Raw genomic sequence first — 25,577 nt, 5'->3', positions numbered from 1 at the left:
AGCTGCTCATATCGACTAAATCAGCTTGCCATTGTTCATCGATGTTCTTCACAAAAACCTTGTTTCTTTTAAACTTTGTAGATACTGGTTTATGTAGACTGTATGCATCTGCTAACCAGTTTTTTATTTCAGTATCATTAGCTCTTTTGCCTATTTTCTCAACAATAGCTCTTTGCAAACTCTCAACACCACCGTACGAACCAGGTTCTGACGGTGTATAATATATATTCTTCATCAATCGTTCAGTCATTTCGAGTGTCAAGGCAAGAATGATCAAACACCAGTGTAGATTAAGCATTTATCTCAGAACACGTGAGTAAGGTATTACATATTCAATCAAAGTAACATTTTCCATTCTAAACACACGCAGGTTTAGATACATGTTTAGTTTACATTCAAATGTTTCAGCAATACATATAAAAACTTGTTACACACCTATGTGTTAAGGACACACGCTATTTACGAATGCCTTCAGCATTTTTGTTTTAATCGGCTTCAGCCTTTTCTCGCAGTCAGAATAGACGTGGCTTGTTTTGAGGTTTCCCATGTATGCGATGGTTCAGCAGGTTCCAGAGATGAGTGAAAGTTCCAGTAATCTACGACGTCTTCGCACACTTACTCGTTGAAAACGTCTTTGGTTTTCTCCTTGACCTCGTTCAGCACGGTTTTGATGTGAGGCTCGTCTCGCCATTCACACACGGTGGCTTCAGCGATGCCTTGAATTTTTTCCAGGGAAGGAGTGTGTTTGATTCCACACAGTTTCAGACCTCTTGCCAATGTGTATTTGAACCATGGTTTAAACAGTTTTTTCAGCAATCTGTAGGTGTTTAGGTGTAGATAGTACTCTTCAGGATCGAACAAACACGCGTGTTGGAGTTGACTCGGGTGATCGATCGCGCAGCCGTGACAGTTATCCTTCAGATCTTGTTGGATAACTCTGTCCAGCAGTTCCCCCGTAACAGCACGTATGATGGTTAGCACAGTGTTGGTTATACACCCGTCGGCTTCATCGTTCGTTGTCAGATAGGTCAGATTTCTTTTTCCTAGGTTTTCACCGTCTTCAAAACCCGAACTGGTCACATCATCGTCATCATCATCATCAGCAGCAGCAGCATACAGGGTTGCATCAGAGGTGTAGAAAACGGGGTTGATTTCACAAGACATATTGCTGGTTGACGTTCAGAATACTTTGACTCGATATGTAATCAGCCTCATTTATATAGCGTGTGGGAGGAGTCTTGGGGGGGTGGAGTTTCTGATCAAGAATAGTATATTGACGATCTCAGAATAAGACTTCTTCTAGCCTTATTTTTATTTGCATCATTTCTTTGTCTCTTCCAGTTTTTTGGAATAATTCATCGATTTGCCGGAAGTAGCGTTGCAGATCGTGCCAGCTGGTTCGGTCATACCTCACTTCACAATTCTCTTTGTTATCAGGGGCGTTGTCACCGGTTAATACAGCAGCACAGTGCAGTGAAACTTGGTTCTTGGAGAAATTTGTTGCTCTGATACAGTATTTGCATTGAAGAGACGTACTGTTCCATTTACGTCTGTACGCATCCGGGGAAAAGAAATCCATTCTAACAATGTAGTCAAAATCCTTGCACCATTTTCTGAACGTTTTCCCGTGCACCTTTGTTAAAAGTTATGTTCTCTGTAGCACGGCTCCAGTGGATGTGTCCCGGGATCGAGAACTTGAAAAGCAAAACGGTTCCTTTTTCTGCATCGAAAAAAAACCCGGCTGTACATCCGTTTGACATTACCCAATATTGAATCTTTTCATGTTCTAACATTTTTTCTATTCTTCCCAAAAAAGGGTGAGCTTTTTTCGGCGCGTTAGGACAAACATCAGCCATGTTGTAAGATCGCACACGTTGTTCTAAGTACAGAGTATTATAAAACCTAGAGGGATGCTCGACTTTTATAAGCAGGTTCGTATGCATGCGTTTGTCTGTACATGCACGTGTGTGTGTGTGTGTGTGTATGTGTGTGTGTATGTGTGTGTGTGTGTGTGTGTGTGTGTGTGTGTGTGTGTGTGGGGTGTGTGTGTGTGTGGGTGTGCGGGGGTGGGTGTGTGTGTGTGATATTTTTGTTTGGATGTGGGATACACATGGCCGTACCAGGTATGGTCACGAATGGATGTGAACCAGATTTAACATAACTATATATATTTTTATGACCTACCACAGAGAGTTAGAAGTACCATGTGTGCAACGTGTGTGGGGCGGAAAACACATGGCCGTACCAGGTATGGTCACGATTTGGATGTGAACCAGATTTAACATAACTATATATATTTTTATGACCTACCACAAAGTGTTAGAAGTACCATGTGTGTAACATGTGGTGGGTGGAAAACACATGGCCGCACCATGTATGGTAACGAATGGATGTGATCCAGATTTAACATAACTATTCATATTTTTATGATCATGACGTTTGATCCAGTTATAGAGAGTTAGAATGTGTATCTTTTTGACCTTTGACCTATACCTGTCAAAACTACGGTTACAATATATACCAACTATTTCTCTCTGTCAATAAAAGCTCCTTCTCTTCTAAAATGTTTGACATCATGGATAAACTGCTTCAGATCTGGGAAGTGCTCTTCTACTAAAACGTTCTTTTGCCATTTAGTATTCCGTAAGAACTCCTTAATGTTCTCAGCACAGTATACAACTTCTCACTTTTCTTCCTGAGAGCCAAAGTTGAAAACAGAATCTGACATGTAATCATCGCTGTCTGTTTCTTTTTCGTCCATTTTAGTGTCTCTTTTGGCCTGTTTGCTCCCTTGTCCCTTACCTCGTTTTTTCCGCTTGTTCAGTACTTTAAACATGGGTTTGTCCTCCATCTCCACGTCTCCCCCATCCCCCGGCATAGTGACTGGTGCTTCTGAGCGACTGCTCTGCACCCCTGTACCTGCCTCTGCCAGCGCAGGTATCTCCAGCTCTGCACCAGAATCCACTGCGTCTTTATCGGTCAAACAAGGATTCTCTAGTTCAGGCAAGCAGGACTTCTCTGGAGCCACTTCAGTCAAGCAGGGCTTCTCTGAGGTTGGTATATCCTTCGTGGGTTCCTGGGCTACAGGCTGAGATTGGGGTTCGCTCTCACTAGGCTCTGATGCAGTAGCAACTCCGGGGCTTTCAGCAGCGGGCTGAGCTGCAGCCGCAGGGGGAATGGCTCCAGAAGGCCCAGCTACTTCCTGCCCCTGTCGCTCAGAAACACCAGGGTCACTCTGTCTCTCAGGACAGGCCTGGACAAGATGTCCTATTTTGCCACATTTAAAACATTTTATGTCTGTGTCTGTAGATACAAAAATGCTGTAGCCATAGCCTTCTACACTGAATTTAAACACTAGGTTCAATTCCTCTACACCATCTTTCAGAATCATAAAAACCATTCTTCTAAAAGACACCAAGTGCTTAACTAATGGGGACTTACAGCCAAGGGGGATTTTCTTTATGGGGGAGACCAACCACCCGTATCTAGACAGTTCTTTGGATATTATCTCATCGGAGATGAAGGGAGGGACATTAGACAGTATAACCTTTTTGGATGGGGAACTTAGGGAAGAGACCATCGTAAGCTCATTATTAAGTACAATTCCTTTCTGGACTAGCTTGTTTGCCCTATGAACGTCATTCACAAAGACTACAATTGCACTGTTCATGCGGGAGGCAGAGACAATGTTCTCATGTCCCACCACTTCTCCTATCGCTAACACACACTCCTCCACACTCGCCCTGCCCGCCACCCTCACACCATGCCGGCGAGTCAAACTCTCACACAGCCGCGTGTTTGGAGCCGCCATGCTCCTCCACCGCGACACACACACACGCACACACTTACTCGCTTTCACACTCGTTCACACACAAACACACACACAAATAATTGATCCGAAATGTTTACACGGAAAAAAATTGCATCAAATGCCGAAAAAAGCTGGCGAAACGCCAACCGCTCTCACACGCTCAACACGCCACACTCGCTCCACTACCGCGCATGCGGAGAGAGAGAGAGAGAGAGAGTGAGTGTGTGTCGGAGAGATAGAGAGAGAGTGTGAGAAAACAGGGTTATTTACAGCTTGATGCTCTAATATACATATATATATATACACACATACATATATACATATATTTATACACATGTACATACACACACATACATACATATAAACACATAAACATGATTTTACCCAACACAGTCTCCACTACTGAACATAAAACATCTTTGAGACAGCATATATTTATGAACTCCTCTACGTTATTTGTAGTTCTGTAGAATGCAAAGTGGATATTTACTCTGGCCTTTACCATTCTAACAAACACCGTGTTTGCATCACAATCTAATGACTCTTCAACTTTGTTTCTTCTACTAAGATAAATTGCCATTTTTGCTTGACCTAGTACAAAGTTAAACAGTTGACATTTCCTTCTCTCCTTCTGACTGTATCTAAAACCAAAAATAAACGACTGCTTGGAAAACTTTTCTCCAAACATCATGAACATTTGTTGTAACAGCTGAAACAAGGTGTATAGTCTCTTGCACTCTGAAAAGCAGCAATAGACTGTTTCCCTCTGTAAACAAAAAGGACAGTTATCTCTTACACTGGGATTAATAACAGAAATAAAAGCGTTTACTGCCACAATACCGTGTAAAATTCTCCACTGTAAATCTCCAACACTTTTTGTCAACGGTGGTTTATGTAGCGCTCTCCACGCAGGTCTGACCTCACTGTCAAGACCTAGATGAGCTCTCCAGGGAGTATCAGCCCGACCACTTAGTTTACTTTTGTTTAACACTTTTACAAATAAAGAATACATAAGTTTTCCCCCCATGACTTCCAACCTGTTTGTGAGAGTCCCTCTGGACTCTAACAGCTGTCCTGTACAGTCTTTAAAATCAGGAAAGAGGGTCACTTCAGGGAAGGGTTCGTCAGCATTTGGGTGACGGTGTCCGTTACAGTAGTTGTTCAGCAGAGACAGTTCCATATTGGTGAGTTTGCGCTTCCATGTGTTGAGCAGTTGGCTTAAGACCCTGGTGGAAGTAACTCTCACTTGAGAGGCTAAGCCTGCAGCATTGATCAAACCAGGTCCACATCGCTTGACCACATGTCCTAGCGTGACAATCCCAGCTGAACAGAACAACTGCATCACAAAGGGTCCTGCTACGTGCTCCACATTGAAATGAGTCCCATGCACCACTGGTTCCTTCAGCAGCCACGATAGGGTCTCACAGACTGGTCTTCTCTGTTTGTGGAGCATCCCCCACACAGTAAACAGTCCTTGGTAGAACTTTGGGAGATTATGAAGTTTGTGAGAACTCAAGTCCATCAGTCACAAAGACTCAGCAAGACCCAAATTCCGGCCTCGGGTCAATATGGTTCTGGCCAAGGGTCTCCAGACAAGGTCTCTGGGCCCAACAAGGAGCCTCTGAATAAACTGGAGTCGGAAGGCAGCACCCCTGCTGGCAAGATGAAGGAGTCCCTGCTCTCCTTCCTCCTTGGGTGGAAAAAGTACACTCTGCAGGACCCACTGCAAACGGTCCCAGAAAAAGTCCACCAATACTGCTTGTATTTTAGCCAACAGTTGTGCTGGAGGGTCCACACATGCTAAACGGTGCCACAGCATAGAGGACACCAAGTTGTTAATCACAAATTTACACTACATGTAATACTACAGTCGGACCCTTCGCTCTCACTCTTTACCTCCACAGAATTCAGCTCCTGTGCAACATCTTTCCTCTTAGCCTGTGCATGAGGACGGTTTCTCCGTCTCTTTCTCTGGGGCACCTTGAACACATTCTCTTCTGTATCCATATGAGAGCTTTCATCTGCAACTTCATCAACAAGGGACAGATCCACACTATCTAGTGACACCGTACTGTCCTGTGTATCCTTATCACATAAATCCGGCTCACTCTCAGCCTTCTCTTCTTCACCTGGTTTAGCACCGACACCCTGGTGAGAGGGGCCAGCTTCAGGTGTCTCCACCTGAGAAGGTGCTGCTGCTCCCTCTCCCGGTGTGTGGGCCCCATCCAACCCAACACCCTCTCCAGCAGTAATCTCGTTACCAGCGGCCGCGTTAGCATTATCATTATTTTCGGGATTTACCCATTTTTCCGGACAGGCCCACAGCAGATGACCAGATAAACCACACCCAAAACACTTCATTGTAGTAGTAGTAGCATAAATAACATAATTAAAATCTTCCACCTTTACATTGAGTGTCAGATCCAGATCATTATTATCCTTCAGAACCATGTACACAAACCGTCTGAAAGACACGACATGTTTTACACGAGGGGATTTACTTGTAGTCGCTATCTTCTTGATCTGAGAGACCAGTTTACCATAGCGGGATAAAGTTTGGGACAGAACCTCGTCCTTAATAAAAGGAGGAACATTAGACAGGATGACTTTTTTAGACGGGGTTGATAAAGGAAGCACTAAGTGGAACACATCGTCAATCACAACTCCACTGTCCACCATTTCGTTTGCCAACTCCACCGTTTTCAGAAACAGCACGACGGCACTATTCATCCGGGCCGCAGACAGAATGTTGTCGTATCCAACACTCTCCCCCACAGCCAGACTAACCTCCTCAACGCTAGCGGTAGTGGCTACTTTAATAGCATGCCGCCGCGTGAGAGAATCTCCACACCCAAAACATTTCCCCATACCTGAGGCAGCCATGTTCCCAACCACGGAAGCAGCCACCCAGGCCAGCGAGAAACACACACACACACAAACACACACACACACACACACACACACACACACATACAAACCAACACACACACACACACAAACACACACACACACAAACAAACACACACAAACACAAACAAACACACACACACAAACAAACACACACACAAACAAACACACAAACAAACACACACACACGCGCGCGCGCACACACACGCACAACAAACAATAGTAATTTAAACTCTCTCAGAAACCAAAGACCTAAAGGAAATCGTATTTCTTAAGAAAAAATAGATAGAAAAATGAACAAGCGAACTTTGGAGCAGCGGCCTCGGCCACGCTCCGCGCACACTCACTCACTTCCGCTCTGACTCCGCCCACTCACTCAGTCCATGCGCACACGAGAGAGAGAGACAGTGTGAGAGATAGAGAGAGAGTGTGTCTGAGAGATAGAGAGAGAGAGTGTCTGATAGAGAGAGAGAGAGAGAGAGAGAGAGCGCAAGATAGAAAGCAGAGACGATTCATGCTGATCTGAAATGTCACATGTAAATATGGTGAGAGGAGAGAGATAAAAAGACCTAGCAAGTGTACACACACACACACACACACACACACACACACAGATACCTACAGAATAACACAGAGTTGAAAGTCTTACTTATGCACCGGTTTGGAGGTATCTCTCTCTCTCTCTCTCTCTCTCTCTCTCTCTCTCTCTCTCACACACACACTCTCTCTCTCTCTCTCTCACACACTCTCTCTCTCACACTCTCTCTCTCTCTCTCTCTCTCTCTCTCTCTCTCTCTCACACACACTCTCACACACACACACACACACACACACACACACACACACACACACACACAGGAAGCCAGAGGACATGCCTTAACTGGAGCTGACGGGCAAGCGACACCTCCTTCACTGGTACTGTTACACACAGAAGCCACGCCTCCTTCATTGTAACTGACAGTCACAGAACCCACGCCTCCTTCACTATTACTGTTAAATAGAAGCCACGCCTCCTTCACTGATTCTGTTAAACACAGAAGCCACGCCTCCTACACTGGTCAAAGAAATCACGCCCCATTCACTGGTTCTATCAAACACAGAAGCCACGCCTCCTACACTGGTCACAGAAACCATGCCCCTTCACTGTTTCTGTTAAACACAGAGCCATTCTTCCTTCACTGAGCTTGAGTAGTGTTCATTTTGGACTGTAAGAGGTGCAGAGCTGCACACAGCTGGGAAGGCGGAGTCACAGTGGACGCTACTCTTGCATCTGGAGTCCTTTCATTTCTCTCTTCCTCTCATCCTTCACTTCCAGTAATCACTCTGTTATCCTCCTCCATTACGACAGCTGTGTTCTTCTGAGAAGCCTGTGTGTGTGTGTGCTTATATGTGGGTGTGTGTGCGCACATGACAAAGTGTGACAAAGATAGACAGAAAGTGAGGGAGACAGGGAACATATGTGTGTGTGTGTGTGTGTGTTAATTGGAGGTTTTATGACCTTGTTAAAACTCATTGCATTATTCACGGCTGAATTCATGCAATGACAGAGAGAGAGAGAGAGAGAGAGAGAGAAATGGCAAGAGTGGAACAGAAAAAGTGAGAAAGAGAAACAGAAAGCGAGAGAGACGGTGAGAGAGAGTGTGAGAGAGAAATAGTGAGAAAAGAGAGAGACAAAAGGAGAGAGAGACAGCTTTATTTATTTTACTAAGATTAGTGTCTCGTGCTCAATAGTTTAAACGTGTGAGGTCTGCCTCCAGCGAACTCCTCCCACTTTCACAGGTACTGTTATACGATCAGAAACATACAGAGTACAGAGTGTTCTGGATTTCCAGGTTTTATGGAGACACGTGGGAACCCTGTATATCCTTCTTCTAACAAGCTTGACGCTGTTTAGTTCAGAAGAACGGCCATGTTACAGAGAGAACAATCGAACATATACATTTCATTTGAGCAGCAAGCCAAAGACTGTGATAGACACAATGCCTTATAATAACATAATAATAACAATGTAACTCTCTTGGCACTCACACACAGACACACACAGACACACAGACACACACACACAGACACACACAGAGTGCGTGGAGCAGACCATGCTGGTTATCAGACTTCGCACTGCCAATTTTTCATTAACACTTCATTCCTTTCACACATGAGCAACAGCACGGGTCAGTGTTGCCAAAACAATTACATGAGAACCTGATGACTCGCTACATTGTGTGTACACACACACACACATACACACACAAATACACACACACATACACACAACCATGCATGTGCACACATTTTTCCAGGTGACTGAGCTATAAAGAAATGAAACACAGAGAGCTTAATCAGATGAAAGTTGGCCAGTTACCTAGCAACTAAACAGGTAAGAAATGGTGTAACCGTCAACACGTGTGTGAAAGAGAGAGAGACAGAGAGAGAAAATATTCATTTCTGATTGGCTAAGGTCCAATACTAAAAGTAGTATATGCCAAAATCATATGCTCATCGTGAAGTCATAAAAACACTGTTACTAGGCAACTGAGAAACATGTTGCAGTTGGTAAGGCGGACACTTTAGCTAGCTGGGCCATAGCTATTAAGACGTTAGTAAGGATGTAAAGACGGAATGATGGTGGAAACACAACAGTGCTACAGGAAATAGACATTTCACTCAGATTTGTAAATAAATTACTAAGAAAAGACAATGTATTGCTAAAATTACACTTTAATTACACACAGCATCAACTGCTAACCAAACTTCTGCTAACCAAACTTTCTTGTAGAAACCTCTTATAAACACAATGAACGTTGGAAACCATTCGAAAGCACCATATTTTATGATGTTAGAATGTAACCATGGCAACAAACAACTAACATCAAGGTTGCTGTTTACATTTCACCATGATTGTTAAATTAAACTATCCTCAAATCTTGAGGTGGATGGGCTCCATCAGCAGATCGTCACATCAGGCTCCGCTCTTGTCAGGCAGGAACAGGAACCTGACACAGCTGGAGACTGGAAGGTGAGGTTTTTCCAATCTTCAGCTGTATTTTGTTTATTTCCGGTGTCGGTCTTCCACCGCCTTCGTCTGAAAACACAGACAAATAGGATTCACACACTGCAAGGAACACAGCCAGGTTCTGTTTTACACACACCTGAGAGGAGATAAATCAGCTGAACTTTCTAATCTTACATTAACATCCAACAAGCAGCTTTCGGGTCACAGTGAGACATTAATGACAAGTTCCTGTAACGCTTCTTCTGCTTTAAACTCGAACTTGAGGGTTACGACGCCATCTCAAACTAAAACAACTTCTATCTACAAAGCTACAGTGCAGAAGAGTTACTCTGACCGGGGGGGCTGGTGTATTTCAGTGTAGTACCTTCTGCTCAAGGATCAGTCGTCTCATCTAGGCCTGCGCGAGCTTGTCCTCCTAGTCTGCACGTTAAATGCAGTCAGTCAAACCGGTGCGTAATGAACGTGTAGAGAGAGAGACAGAGAATAAGAGTGAATAAGTTCAGACGTTACTTTAACGCATCTGTTATCCGAGTAATGAGTGCCATGACCTCCAGTGGGGCCTAGCGAGGTAGGAAACGTGAGGTTAAACACTGTGACTGTAAATAAACACTGATAAACAAGGGTTGACTCCGAGCATGCACCACAATTTCCAGTCTGAGCCTATTGATCTCAGCACGCAGAGCCGCCTCTCTCTCAGCGCGCAGAGCGTCCAGAGCCGCCTCTCTCTCAGCGCGCAGAGCGTCCAGAGCCGCCTCTCTCTCAGTGCGCAGAGCGTCCAGAGCTGCCTCTCTCTCAGCATGCAGAGCGTCCAGAGCCGCCTCTCTCCCAGCACGCAGAGCGTCATCTTCCTCAGTTATGAATTGTCACTGAATCAATTGAGCTGGTGAATTTACTGATTCACTGTATTAATTCTGAACAAGTTTGAAGTACTAATTTGCTGTATTAGTTCCAAACTGCTTGATTAATTGATTCACTGAATCGATTCTGAACTGTTTAATTTACTGATTCACTGTATTAATTCTCTGTTCTGTTTGTGTAACCAGTTAAATGAATCAGTTCTGAGCTTGCCCAGTTCACCAATTTATCACTTTTCTGTTCCGGACAACTAACATACCTCACCAATTTATTAGATCGGTTTTAAGTTTGATTAATTTACTAATTTATTGTATAGTTTAAGCGTTCTGAAGGAGTGTGATTCACAGGTTCAGGGTAGGAATACTCTGCTCTAAAACTTAACTTGAGTCAGTAATTTGATAGAGATTCACTTGCTCAGTTCTGAACTGTTTGCTGTGCTGTTTAACTGTGCTGATTCTTTGTTCTGAACAACTGATCCAGTTTCTGTGTAATGAATCAGTGAATCCAATTAGTTCAAAATATGTTCAAAACTGATTCACAGACAGTCAGACTGAAGCAAAATCAATCAACTAAAGACATACTGTCTATAACTAGTGGTCTGTGTGTGTGTGTGTGTGTGTGTATACCTGGTAGGCATCTGTGGCTGAAGCCACGTATTTCTCCACCACTCCTTCCACAAAGACTCCTTTCTCAATGTCCTCTCTGAGGACCAGACTCACTGAGGCGCTGCCCAGGAGGTCAAAGAGCTTCTCTTCGTAGATCTTGATGAAGGAGCATTTACACAGAAGCTCTTTCCTACTGCAGACTGCACGTGCGCGCACACACACACACACACACGCACACACACACAAACTTACAATATTGTGTAATGTGACCAGAACATCCGGCTGATAAAATCCCAAAATGCACTGCTACAGATTAGTGTCAAATGATGTACCATAGAAAATGAAGATTACCCATAATGCACTTTTAATCTAAGCAGTGCACAATTTAAAACACAGAGGTGACCTCAGTGATGACTGGGGTGAGTCTATGTACAAGTGGGCGGGCTTATTGAAGAGCAGGTGGGTCTGTGGACGAGTGGGTGGGCTTATTGACGAGCGGGCAGTCTGTGGACGAGTGGGTGGGCTTATTGACGAGCGGGCGGTCTGTGGACGAGTGGGTGGGCTTATTGACGAGCGGGTGGTCTGTGGACGAGTTGGTGGGCTTATTGATGAGCGGGTGGTCTGTGGACGAGTGGGTGGGCTTATTGACGAGCGGGCGGTCTGTGGACGAGTGGGTGGGCTTATTGACGAGTGGGCAGGTCTGCTGCCGTGTCTACAGACAGGAGGGTGGTGCAGGTAGCGTGTTTGATGTGAGGTTGAATGTAACAGCTCACCTCCGCCCCCACTCTGCTCATGAGGGATTACAAATGCTCAATGCTATGAGGAATAACATCACGCAGCTGATCAGAGAAATCCGTCAGCTCGTTCGGCCCTAAAACATACACACACACACAGGGTTTCATTAGCACTGTACACTAACATGCTGACGGATCCTCAGTGTGTGTGTGCGTGTGTATAAAACTCACCCAGCATGGTAAAGGTCTTCCCTGAACCCGTCTGTCCACTGCATCATCGGGAAAATAAGGAGGAAAAAGATCAATCACTCTAACACCAGATTTCGTTTGATATATATATAGTTTTGAAGCTGACTGATTATTGCGAGTAAAGAAACTGCATGTTGTTCTGTACAGTCTGGAGACTCACTATGCGAATATCGTGCCATTGTAACCATGCGTGCACGACTCCACGATATTTTAGCGACTAAGGAGAACATGTATTCCTGCAGGACAGATAAACACACACACAGCAGTTAAAACAGTTTACTCTTAAAAAAAGCCCTAAAAACACAAAAACATGATAAAGCTGAAGGTTTAAATAAACCACAATAATACTAATAAAAAGCTTTAAGACCATAAACGTTGAATCTCTTTTGGTGAATCAAACTTACTGAACTCGCCGTTATGATTCACTTCAGTGAGTTGACTCTTTTAAACTATTTGTTGTAGGTGTTTTGTTTGATTCACTCTTCGCTTTCGCTCCTCTCACCTGAGTCACGTCCATGTCCGCCACGTGATCGTAGGTGAAGTTTCGCGGCTTGGGTTTGGAGTTCAGACGCAGCGTATGATCCGGGGTCACCGTCAAACATAAATCCTGTTCTCCGTCTGTCCTCAGCCGGCCTTGGGTCAAAGGTCGCACGCGGACGTACACCTTAATGGATTCTTCATCGCTGTTATTGAAGAAGATAAAACATTTTTTTTTAAAAAGACACGTTTATTTTCAAGATTGACCAGAGACAAATGTGCAATATGCACGTTTCACACAAACTGACTTCCACATTTCACCAAGTCATTGAGCTAAAGATAAAGTTTAACATTTTTCTAGAGTTCTGTTTTTATATAAAGAAACACAACTGTCCAAGAAATGATTCACTGATTCAATCCTCTGAACTGACTGATTTAGTGATTCATTCAAATGATTCAAGTTCAGCCCTTTAGCCATTTCCAAATGAGATTTTGAGCGCATCGCAAATCGCTTACCTTTTGTGTCCCTCAAATCTTTGTGTTATGGGACAATGAAATGAAACTTGGCAGACAGCTGTTATTTTAATTCCACAAATAATTGCAATTGTATGAAAAATCAGAAGGTCTGCGCGATATGACAAAAACATATCATATCACGATACTTCTATGATACATGATGCATACCTCAATATACAATTTAGCCAACAAACTGTCTGCAAAAAACAGCAGTAAAATAAAAATAAAAAAAGTTTTCTTTAATGTAGACAGAGAAGAGTAAGTGTTTTTTTTATCACATCAAATAAACAGCATCTATTCAGTACCGTTTAATTTGTAATGATCAAAAACTTAAAAAAATACATCGCTGTACCAAGATCTCTCAGAAAAGTGTATTGCGTAATCATTTATCACGATACAGATATTATATTGATATAATCGCCCAGCGCTAGACGGAATGGAGCAGGTGCTTGTCTGATAGGACACCAAGTAACCGCCCCTACACGGTGACACCCACGGGTCTGCGAGAGACCGTGCAGACACTTTACAGAAAGTCACGGCCCACGTGTTTGAGATGTTGTCATGCCCACCAGCGGTTCCCTGATTTCTTTGCGTGAATGACATTTTCCCACAATGTTTGAATTATCGACATAGAGTTTATGCGCTCAAGTGAAACGAAAAAAAAAGGAAATTAAAAAAGATTGTGTCGACGTGGGAAATTTTATCGATAGTCTGCATTTCCATCAGCAATAACGGTAAATATTTCAACGCTCTAAACCTTTCTTCAGAAAAATAAGTAGTCGTCCTTGGATGGAAAGATTAGTAACGTGTGAAACTTCTTGACGCGTCTGATTTACTGATTCACTGAGTCAGTTCACTGAACTGTTTGATTCCCTAAAAGTTCTTTATCTAATCTTGTATCAGCTAATTTCACTCCCCTTATCTTAAAGGTTAAATCCAACATTCAGAGTTGGGGTAACCGCCCCCTTTCTCTAATTGGCAGGATCAATGTTATTAAAATGAATAGATTACCGAAGTTTCTTTTCTTATTTCAGGCTTGGGAAAGCTTCTTTTCAAACAATCCACATCAGAGAGGAATGATATCTAAGATTTATGATTTTATTCTGGCGTTAGGTAGTGAGGCGAGCACCAAAATTAAGAATGTGTTGGGAAACGGAGTTAGGAGTACAGATAAGTGAAGAGTGTTGGGAACGTGCTATAGGTAGGATACAGTCTACCACTTCCTGTGCTCATCTTGGACTCATCCAGTTCAAAGTTTTACACAGAATCCATTTATTTTATCACCCTTTATTCTTTCTTCTTCTTCTTCTTCTTCTTCTTCTTCTTCTTCTTCTTCTTCTTCTTCTTCTTCCACTTATTATTATTATTATTGTAGTATTCATATTAGCATAAGATTAGGAAATGATTTCTAAAAACTCTCAGTCACACCTTCATGCTAACTCTGTACATGATGTCAATGGTTCACTGCTCCTCTCTCTCCATAGATACTTACAGGGACCCTCGACTTTAAGCCTTTTTATTGCAAAAGAAGCTGCTACAATAATAATTATGTGCAGATGGAAAAAAATAGTATTAGGCTAAGCAAATGTTCTGAGTTTTTTTCTAGCAGTTTTTGACATGTACATGTATTTCATCAGCGCTGCTACGAGCTTATTTTTTCCCCGTAACACTAATATAGCCTTATTCTCTGTTTACTCAGCAAGACTATAACTTTATTCTCAGTTCCTCTCCTTAATTTCAGTCACTTCCTCACTGAAACCGATAATCAGAATAACTCCAAAGCTCAGGACCCAAGTCTCTACTCTAAATCATGTGTCTAGAACACAGACTCTGAACTCTTATCTAACACATTTGGTGTTTTATCTGCTCTAAAGCACCCACCTCAGCTCATGCAGGCCGCTTAATTAGCTGATGACTTGAATCAGGTGAGTTTGGTGCAGGTTCTAATTGAACATCCTCAGGACTGTAAGGAAGCCTCTCTCTAATATCTTTCTTACCGGTTCAACTCCAACTTCAGCACCACCCCAAGAAAGCACTGCATGTTAGTAGTGTTCAGGGTCAGTATCTAAACTGATAATCTATTCACATGCACTAGCACTACTACACTTCACATTCAGTATTTCCTTCTCTAATGTAGTGGGTTCATAATAAAACTGCCATATTTAATCATGAGCACCAAAAGTCATGTTTATTCTCATCACTGCTCCTGTACTCAGGTATACCAGTACTCAGGTGTCGGCCCGATACTGTGTTCATGTACTCGTACTTGTAAAACTACCCCGATACAAACGCACCGACACCATTTTATGACAACGTGACAAAGCCTAACCTCTCGTCACTTGAGCAGGTAGTCGGAAGAGGAGCAATGTCAGCAAATCGTCACACGCACGTAATGCGACTCCGCTAGCTTTAGCCTCAGAGTCACCGACACTGACTTTCTTCAGTTTACTTTCTGTCAGCGTTATCTTTTATTCCCAACATGACCTCAGTCCTCATCAGACGGAGGAGAAATCATCACGTGACTGAGGAAGAAAGTGTGCGTCCTCTAAGTCAGGGATTAAACACCTCCGAGAAGGTTTATAAACTTTATAAAGTGGAGTCTGTGGAGCACGGAAGTATGACAGTGATGCGGTCACAAGCTGCTCAAAAGGTTTAGTTTCATTTAAGTTTGTCATTATATGCTGTATCTGCGCGCTTGCAGTGTAAATTCTGTCAGAAGTGATGTGTTAGTAACGAGGCCGCGTTGCTGGTCACGCGCGGTGTAGACGCGCTGATACAGAGTGTAGCGTGAGTAAGATCTGTAATGTCTAATTCAAATATTATGACCAAAAATAAAATAATGTTCCTAAAGACACAGAGGAACAGAAACCACAAGGTGCAGTGAAAGTGAGTTTTTATTATTAATTTAGGACTGTAGTTTAATTCTGTGCTTTTTGTGCATCCATAAAAAATAATGCTATCTATCTAACTATTTATAAATGTTTATATATATTTATCTTATTTAGTTAGTTTACATTTATATTATATAAGTACTTATGCATTATTTTTTTATGGATTCACAAAAAGCACCGAATTAAACTACAGTCCTAAATTAATAATATATATGTGTGTGTGTGTGTGTGTGTGTGTGTGTGTGTGTGTGTGTGTGTGTGTGTGTGTGTGTGTATGTATTGGGTTCTTTTCTGTTTTGGACAAACAGTTGTGTAAAGTTTTAGTCTGAATTTATATTTGTAACACTCAGTTTGTGGATTTTATTTTAAATAAACAAAATGAAAGTTTGCCCCACCCTCATCAGATTAATCGAAAAAATAATCAACCAATTAATCGATTGTGAAAATAATCGTTAATTGCAGCTCTAATAATAAGCTGCATCATGAAATTGATTTTTTTAAACAAAAAAATTTGTGTGGGGCTCGGCAAAAGGAGAGAGGGAGAAAAAAGATCATTATGACTGCGAAGTAGTAGAACAGAATCTAGTCAGGGTAGGCTTGAGTAAACAAATATGTTTTAAGCCTAGACTTAAACACTGAGACTGTGTCTGAGTCCCGAACACTAATAGGAAGACTGTTCCATAACTGTGGGGCTCTATAAGAGAAAGCTCTTCCCCCTGCTGTAGCCTTCACTATTCGAGGCACCGTCAAATAGCCTGCATCTTTTGATCTAAGTAGGCGTGGCGGATCATATAACACCAAAAGGTCGCTTAGATACTGTGGCGCGAGACCATTTAGTGCTTTATAGGTTAATAAAAGTATTTTATAGTTAATGTGAGATTTTACTGGGAGCCAATGCAGTGTTGATAATATCTGTGTGATATGGTCGTATCTTCTAGTTCTAGTTAGGACTCTAGCAGCTGCATTCTGGACTAACTGGAGCTTATTTATATTCCCACTGGAACATCCAGACAGTAAGGCATTACAGTAATCTAGAGGTGACGAATGCATGAACTAGTATTTCCGCATCATGTAGTGACAATATGTTTCTTATTTTAGAAATATTTCTGAGATGAAAGAAGGCTATCCTAGTAATATTATCTACATGAGCATCAAATGATAGGCTGGAGTCAATAATCACTCCAAGGTCTTTAACTGCTGTACATGATGAAACAGAAAGACCATCCAGAGTAACCATGTGATCAGAAAGATTACTTCTAGCTGCACGTGGGCCTAATAAAAGTATTTCTGTTTTATCAGAATTAAGTAGAAGGAAGTTAATTAACATCCAATGTCTAATGTCCTTTACACAATCCTCAACTTTACTAAGCTTCTGTCTGTCCTCTGGCTTCGCTGAAACATACAACTGTGTATCATCACAGCATAACAGTGGAAGCTAATTCCATGTTTACGAATAATTTGACTCAAATGGCTCAAATTTAGCCTATTACCCAAAAACACTTAAAATTCAACATAGAAGCCAATACTCACATCTACCTCTGAGCCCAGTTGGAGATAGAAAAAAAGACACCAGCCGTGAGTGAGAAGAAGCAAGGGTCCAGCTTTATTGGTTCCGTTCCACCACACGAGATCCACACCGATGAGAATTCTCAGAAGTGATCTGATACCCTGAGCTTAAGCTCCAGTATTTATACTGTATTTACACAGTAAATAACCCATATGTTTCAAGAAGACTATGATATCAATACCAATAGGGTTAAAAAAGAGCTCATCTACCTTACTATTATGTTCTAAAAAAGGGCTGTTCCACTTACCATTAGCTCAAAAAACAGGGCTTTTCAACTTACACATAGAATTAAAACCAGGGCTTTTCAAATTACACATAGAATCAAAACCAGGGTTTTTCAAATTACACATAGAATCAAAAGTGGAGAGACAAAACAATGTAGAGTGACCTTGGTTTCACTATTATCTCGCGCGGGGGGGAGCAGCTTGACTCAGCTACCCTTATAAATGGCTCCTCATGGTTTTCTCTTAAAATTAAGGCCTTCCTTGCGAGACAAGAATCTTCCCCATCTGAATTATGAGTAAGTTCCATTTTTCTGTATTTCTAGTTTATAATTTATTTTCATATTTGCTCTATATCTCTATTTTATATATAGTTATACTGCTTAAAAAACGGTTTACTGTACTTCCTACTTCATAATATCATTACAGTTCTACTGTCCTACATATCCTACTATTCTGTATTTTATAAAGATTCTATACTATTCTATTATTATAAGATATTTCCCTTATAATATCTTAATACTCCTTTTTATTATTCTTATAAAGTTATAATGTTATGTGTGTGTGTGTGTTATGTCTACATGCCCGCCCTTGACTGTGCGAGAGTGTGTGTGTGTGTTAGTGCTCCTCAGCTCTTATACTTCTGTTTGACTTTTCGACTAATAAACCATAGTGTAGTACTCTTAAAGATCTTTAAAGTGTAAATCCAATTTGTTAATATCCACCTAATACCGCTTCTGTGTGTCTAGGTGCCCATTGTCATTCCTTCTTCTCCCCTTTACTGGATCTGGATCTGGATCTCGATCTGGACACTCATTATCAGCTTGCACATCTCACTGCTGATATCATGGTGCTACTTAACTTTCTTCGCAGCACCCCCTCTGGAAATGGAAATGCGGGCCCCCCTCTCCGATACAGAATCTGCCCCATGAACGTGTGTATTGACGCCTCTACACAGCCAAAACCCCCCTCCAGCTTTCAGTCTGAGGAGGATGTCACCTTCTCAGACCTGGGCCCCAACCATTCTTCCCTCTTCTCACCTGCCAGTCCGCCCCACTCTCAGTGGTCCTCTCACTTCACCTTTGCTGACTATCCCATGTCCCCAGGACGCACCCCATTTTCTTCCCCCCACCGCTCTCCTCAAGATTACGCACCCACCAGTCCTGTGAATTATCAATAAAATTACATATTACTCATACTAAGTCTCCCTCATGTTTATTTCATGTCATTTTTATCCACAACAGGTAGCATATATAAAGTAAAGAGCAGTGGGCCTAAAACAGAACCCTGTGGAACTCCAAAAGTAACCTCAGTACGCATGGAGAAATCACCATTTACATCTACGAACTGATAACGATCGGTCAGATAAGACCTGAGCCAGGAGAGGACTGTTCCCTTAATACCAACAACATTTTCTAATCTATCAAGGAAAATAGTGTGATCTATAGTATCAAAAGCTGCACTAAGGTCGAGTAACACAAGCAGCGAGACACAACCCTGATCGTAAGTCAGTAGAAGGTCGTTTACTACTTTAACTACTTTCTACTGTCTCTGTGCTATGATGAGGTCTAAATCCTGACTGATACATTTCATGAATGTTATTCCTATCTAAGTACGAGCAGAGCTGCTGTGTACAACCTTTTCTAAAATCTTAGAGATGAAGCGGAGATTTGATATTGGTCTATAGCTGGACAATTGAGACGGGTCAAGATCAGGTTTTTTATTCAAGGGTTTAATAACTGCTAATGTAAGTGATTTAGGTACATAGCCAGTGCTTAGGGAAGAATTGATTATATTTAAAAGTGGTTCAATTACTCCTTTGGAGTAATTACAAAGAGTCCAGTCCAAGTTGCCACGGTGTCTGATTTCACACAGTTCTGGATCTAGCGATCATGATATCCTGCCTAGACACAAACTGTTCAGCTCATTTACTGAGACCCAAGATAACCTTTGGCCGTGTAGAGCTCTAAAGAATGAAGCGGGTCTCCTCAATCCCACATCCACGGTCTTGAGGAAACTCGACTATCAAGATTTTGGTTACTGAAGGTAAATGATTGAATGAATAAAGTTGAAATATTGTGTCTGCTTTCTACTTCGATAATACTCTATTGCTCAAAACCCTACACACAGAGAACTGTCAAATTAATATCATTCCAAGGCCTTGATAGGTGAATGAAAAAACAACAATTTGTTAATACTAAAATTATGATCCCTTTAATGCAAGTGGGTTGAGCAACAAGTCCCTGAAGCCTTTGAAATAGAACTGCTAGATAGAAATAACATGACTTAAATCATGTGACATCATTTATTGCTGCCTTCAAGTACAGATGTTTATCTGTTAATCTAATCATTTTCAAGCTGTCCCAAATTCCTAAACATAGCTCAATAATTCAGCATAGGTCAGGTACATTGGAAAAGTCTTAAATACAGTTAGTGGAGAGATGTAAAAGGATATAATGGACTATTATTATTATTATTATTATTATTATTATTATTATTATTATTATTATCATTATTGTCATTTTTGTGTTACGCTGGTATAGCATGAAATAAAGGATAATGTGGATAATGACGGAGAACTACAGAAGTGGAGAGGAAACGCAGCACTGAGCAACTTGTAGACTTCACACCCGACTGTAGGTGGGTAGGTGAACGCGTTTGGCCTTATTTATTCGCTAAGCTGCTAGCTTGTTAGCTCTGCGGCTGTTTTAGTATAAAGTACTAACTTGAGTTAACTTGGTGGGAGTTTATTTAGCTTATTTAGTTTATTTAGTTTATAAACGGTGAACTAGTTAGTTTAGTAAATCTGACGCTTCTCGGGAACTTGTAGTTTATCCGCCTCGCTGTCTGGGTGACGCAGAGAGCAACTGTTTACCAAGTGACTTTATTTTCAGTGCTTTTTGAACTGTCTCTCAGCCCTAAATAGTTCTGCGCTATTTATGTGGAATTGGGATGAACGTCTAGTTAAAGGGTTGACGTCTCGCTGGCGCAGTGATTTGTTCTTTAGGAGTGTTTTTCTCTTGAACAGCGCTCCGTGTGGAGACTTGAGGTAGTTCTGTAGTCACAGGTGCACAAATCAGTCACACAGCTCCAGCTCCATCTGCGCCTCTCGCAGGGAAACAGTTTCTGTGCACTGGCTCCGTCCCAAATCACCTTGTATGGAATCTCTATCTCTAGTGCACTAGGTGCGGTAGAGACTACATTTGTTCAGACCGTGTGTAGTGTACCTAGATACGCAGTCGTGCAGGATTTGGGCACAGGCCACGCTAATGAAACATCATCCATTTCAAGTCAAGTTGCTATTGTTAAACATTTCACTAAAACCTGTATGGAAACGTTGCTGTTCAGTTGTTCTATAAGCGCAATTTCAACCAAATACATTGGAGTGTAAAAGTTTGTACCCCCTTTTGGTTTCTTGTGGACAGAAGGGTGTTAAATGTCCTAAACACTACAAAATTTGACTGTAAATAGTAGTTAATTTTATTATCAGACTCAGATATCCATGTTAATATTTTTAATACTGCTCATTAGTGTTAAATGACTTGATGATTTTGTGGTCAGTAAATCGTTTTTGTGTTGATTTTGATGTATGTTTTGGATCACTGTTCTGCTGGAAGATCCAACCACGGCCCATTTGAATCTTTCTGGCAGAGGCAGTCAGGTTTTCATTTAATATCTGTTGATATTTGGTAGAGTCCATGATGACATGTATCCTAACAATATGTCCTGGTCCTCTGGCAGAAAAACAGCCCCAAAGCATTAAAGACACCATATTTAACCGTGAGCATGAGGTACTTTTCCATATGGCTACCTCTCTGTGTGCTTCAAAACCACCTCTGGTGTTTATTACCAAAAAGCTCTATTTTGGTTTCATCTGACCATAGAACCCGATCCCATTTGAAGTTCCAGTAGTGTCTGGCAAACTGAAGACACCTGATTGTGTTTTTGGATGAGAGCAGAGGCTTTTTTCTTGAAACCCTTCCAACAACTTGTGGTGATGTCGGTGACTTCAGATTGTAGTTTTGGAGACTTTCTGACCCCAAGACACAACTAATTTCTGCAATTCTCCAGCTGTGATCCTTGGAGATTTTTGTCCACTCGAACCGTCCTCTTCAGTGTATTGAGATGATATAGACACACGTCCAATTCCAGGTTGATTCATAACATTTCCAGTTGACTGGAACTTCTTAATTATTGCCCTGATGGTGGAAATGAGCATTTTCGATGCTTGTGCTATTTTCTTATAGACACTTCCCATTTTGTGAAGCTCAATAACCTTTTGCTGCACAACACAGCTACAGTGGTGCTTGAAAGTTTGAACCCTTTAGAGTTTTCTATATTTCTACATAAATAGACACAAGATTTTCAGACAAGTCCTAAAACTACACAAAGAGAACCCATTTAAACAAATGTGACAAATATTATACTTGGTCATTTATTTATTGCAGAAAATAATCCAATATTACATATCTGGGAGTGGCGAAAGTATGTGAACCTTTTGCTTTCAGTATCTGGTCTAACCCCCTTGTGCAGCAATAACTGCAACTAAACATTTCCAGTAACTGTTGATTAGTCCTGCACATGGGCTTGGACATCAGTTTTGGCCATTCCAAACCAATAACTTTATTGTTCTTTAACCATTCTTTGTTTTGGGCCATTGTCTTATTGCATGCCCCACTTTCTCTTGAGATTCAGTTCAGTTCCTGGGTTCATTCTTGCCCTGTGTTTGGGGAACACACCACTACACTAATTATAATCTTTCAGATAGCTTGGAGATTTAGTACGTGTAGACCTTCTCAACTCAGGGTTTTCCATCCCAAGGAAAGTTTCTGACGCAGCCACTTCATGAAGTTCCTCCTAGTTTTTGTTTATGTGACTTTCCTCAGAGAATGAAGAACCTGAGTCTTTTGTAGAAGCCACTGGAATGTCAACATCTGGCAATGAAGTGTCTAACAACTCTGGTTCTGGTGCTATTGATGTTGCATTGTGCCTGTCTCTCACCTGATCAATATGTCAGTGCACTACTTGCCCACTTCCCAATGCTACTGTGCACCATACAGGACCAGTCTTTTTACTGAACTGTACCTGGAATAAAAGTAGGTCCAGAGCTGAAGTTCCTGGTATACACTGGGTCACCCACCACAAGATGTCTTTCCTTTGCATGTTGGTCATGGTACCATTTTTGCCTCAATTGTTTGTGTCTCAATGAGACCCTGTGTAGACCGGTTTACTTCCACACAGCAGTTTAGCGGCTGATTTGCCAGTGGTCGACTGTGGAGTCGTTCGATAAATGAACAGCACTCTGGCTAGCTTTTTCAACGGACTCTCGGCACTCTTTTTCATCAGGGTTTTGAATGTTTGAACGGCCCTTTCAGCCAGACCACTGGAATATGCATGGTAGGGTGCTGTGCTTGTGTTTGATTCCGTTTCTTTCCATAAACTCTTGGAATTCAGCACTGGTAAAAAAACATAACAAAGAAACTGCTATGGTCTGACACCACTACTTCTGGTATCCTGTGTTGTTGACTAAAGGTTTGTCTTAAGCACTGAGTGGTAACTGTGGATGTAGACTTGTTTAACAGATAAGCCTCTATCCATTTTGAGAATGCCTCTACCACGATCAAGAACATTCTACCCATCCCCGGTCCACCATAATCAATGTGAATTCTTCTCCACGGTTGCCCTGGAAACTCTCACGCATGCAGTGGCGCGTTTGCCGGAGCGTTTCTGTTTTCCTGACAGACTGCACACGATTTGACTTCCACCTCTGCATCCAAGTGTGGCAACCACATATAACTACGCACCAGGCCTTTCATCCTGGTAATTCCCGGAAGGGTTTGGTGTAGCTGTCTTAGAAGAGCCACACGGCGCGGATGTGGAATCACTACGCGAGTCCCCCATAACACAAAGCTTCCCTGTATGCAGAGTTCATCCTATTTCCTTACATATTAGGGATGTCACGATACCAAAAATCTAGTCGTCGGTACTGATACCACCAAAAGTACACGATGCTCAATACCACGGTGTGGTTTTTATTTTTTTAAAAAGAGAGAATTTTAAAAAATTATAAAATTAAAAACTCCTGGAGGACATCCTCCTCTGGCTGATACTGGCAGAGAGAGAGAGAGAGAGGGATATTTTAGTTCAAACACTCTGACCATGACTAATAAGTGCTAAGGTGCACTCCTAAACGCACATACACCCCTTATACTCTGAATGCAAGCATTAGTTTAAATTCACTGATATGGTGGCAGGATAAAAAGATTTATTAAAAGCATGAACATGTGAATAATTATTAGTGACATGAGGCTACATTTAGCTGACAGGACACGGGCTGAATGGCGATGCATGGTGGTCCATTTGGAGGTAGTTTATAACATTGCAATGCGTTAGCGTTTAACAAATAACTGGATATCGCAAACATCACATGGAGCATAACGTTAGCTGATTTCACGGCTACAATGCCAGCTGCCTCAAACATAATATAGGACCTGTCTTTCGACTGTAATCCTATGGCATTCATTTTGTGACCTAAAAATACCTCTACTTCTCCCATGAACTCGCACTTGCTCCTTCTTTGTCTCGGTCCACTCTTTTCTATCCTACTCATCCAAGTTCTGCAGATGTTCATTAGCCCCTGAGACTAAAATGCCATCCAGATAAACTGTGACGCGTGCGATGTCTTGCAGAATCCCTTCTATTGTGCGCTGGAAGATTGCTGGATTTGAAGCAACTCCAAATGGTGGCCTGTTGTAAGTACACAATCCCTTGTGCATGTTAATTGTAATGTACTTATTGGAATTTCTGTCCAGCGTTATCTTCTGATGCGCATGGGTCATGTCCAGTTTGGAGAATTTTTCCTCCTGCCGACTGAGCAAATAAATCTTCTACCTTGGGAATTGGATACTGCTCCACACTAGAGCTGGATTTACTGCGAATTTATAATCCCTACAAATTGGGATAGAACCATCAGTTTCCTGACTGGAACAATGGGAGCTGCCCACTCTGCAAACTGCATTGGTTCAATGATCTTGTCTTCCACCAGCCTCTGGAGTTCTCTCTCCAGCAGTGGACCCAACTCTTCTTTGAACACCTCGGATTGTCTCTCCAATACGTTAGCCAACTTATGTCCTGGTACATCTTTGATGTTTGAATGTTGATCTTTACTGATGATCACTCCACAGCCTGCGTTAACTTCAAATACCACCTCCATGCTATTCACTTCAATGGTTTGTGTGATAGGAGCAGCCCTAGGTAAGTCAAACTAAACAGAACCCTTACCTTCACTACAGTGAGAGAGAGGCCTTTAGTTGCATAGATGTTACCCTGGCTCCTTTATGACCTTACAGACTACTACTTGTCTTGCTCTTGGAGTGATCTTTGTTGGTTGATATCTTCTGGGGAGGGTAATGATGGTCTTGAATTTCCTCCATTTGTGCACAATCTGTCTGTGGCCAAATATTATCATTTTGTCTCGTTTGTTTAACGGGATCTCTTGGTCTACTTTTAGGACTTGTGTAAAAATCTGATGTTTTGGGTCATCTTTATTCATATATATAGAAAATTCTGAAGGGTTCATAAACCTTCAAGCACCACTGAATATATCTTGGCCTCACTTATTGTTCTGAATGAGTAAGAGAATTTGGCTTATGCGTTACCAAAGGAATACACTTCAAATACATTTCTCATGGATTCAGAGGGGTGCCAATAATTGTTATACACCTATTTAACAAA

The 25,577-nt window shown here is 41.9% G+C and overlaps 1 protein-coding gene across 1 annotated transcript; it reads right to left on the bottom strand.

Moving 5' to 3' along the window:
• Nucleotides 1-11,215: 11,215 nt before the first annotated feature.
• LOC128630941 (kinesin-like protein KIF15) lies at nt 11,216-12,964 on the bottom strand. The gene is made up of 5 exons (XM_053679214.1): nt 12,957-12,964; nt 12,674-12,854; nt 12,332-12,407; nt 12,154-12,191; nt 11,216-12,059 (listed from the first exon to the last, which is right to left on the bottom strand). The coding sequence occupies exons 1-5, from the start codon at nt 12,962-12,964 to the stop codon at nt 12,045-12,047; spliced, it is 318 nt and encodes a 105-aa protein (XP_053535189.1). The 3' UTR covers nt 11,216-12,044.
• Nucleotides 12,965-25,577: the final 12,613 nt, after the last annotated feature.

Source organism: Ictalurus punctatus, unplaced genomic scaffold, assembly GCF_001660625.3.
Source record: "Ictalurus punctatus breed USDA103 unplaced genomic scaffold, Coco_2.0 Super-Scaffold_100074, whole genome shotgun sequence".
NCBI lineage: Eukaryota > Metazoa > Chordata > Actinopteri > Siluriformes > Ictaluridae > Ictalurus > Ictalurus punctatus.
The sequence above is the reverse complement of the archived record's forward strand: the minus strand, read 5'-3'. Positions and strand labels throughout refer to the sequence as shown.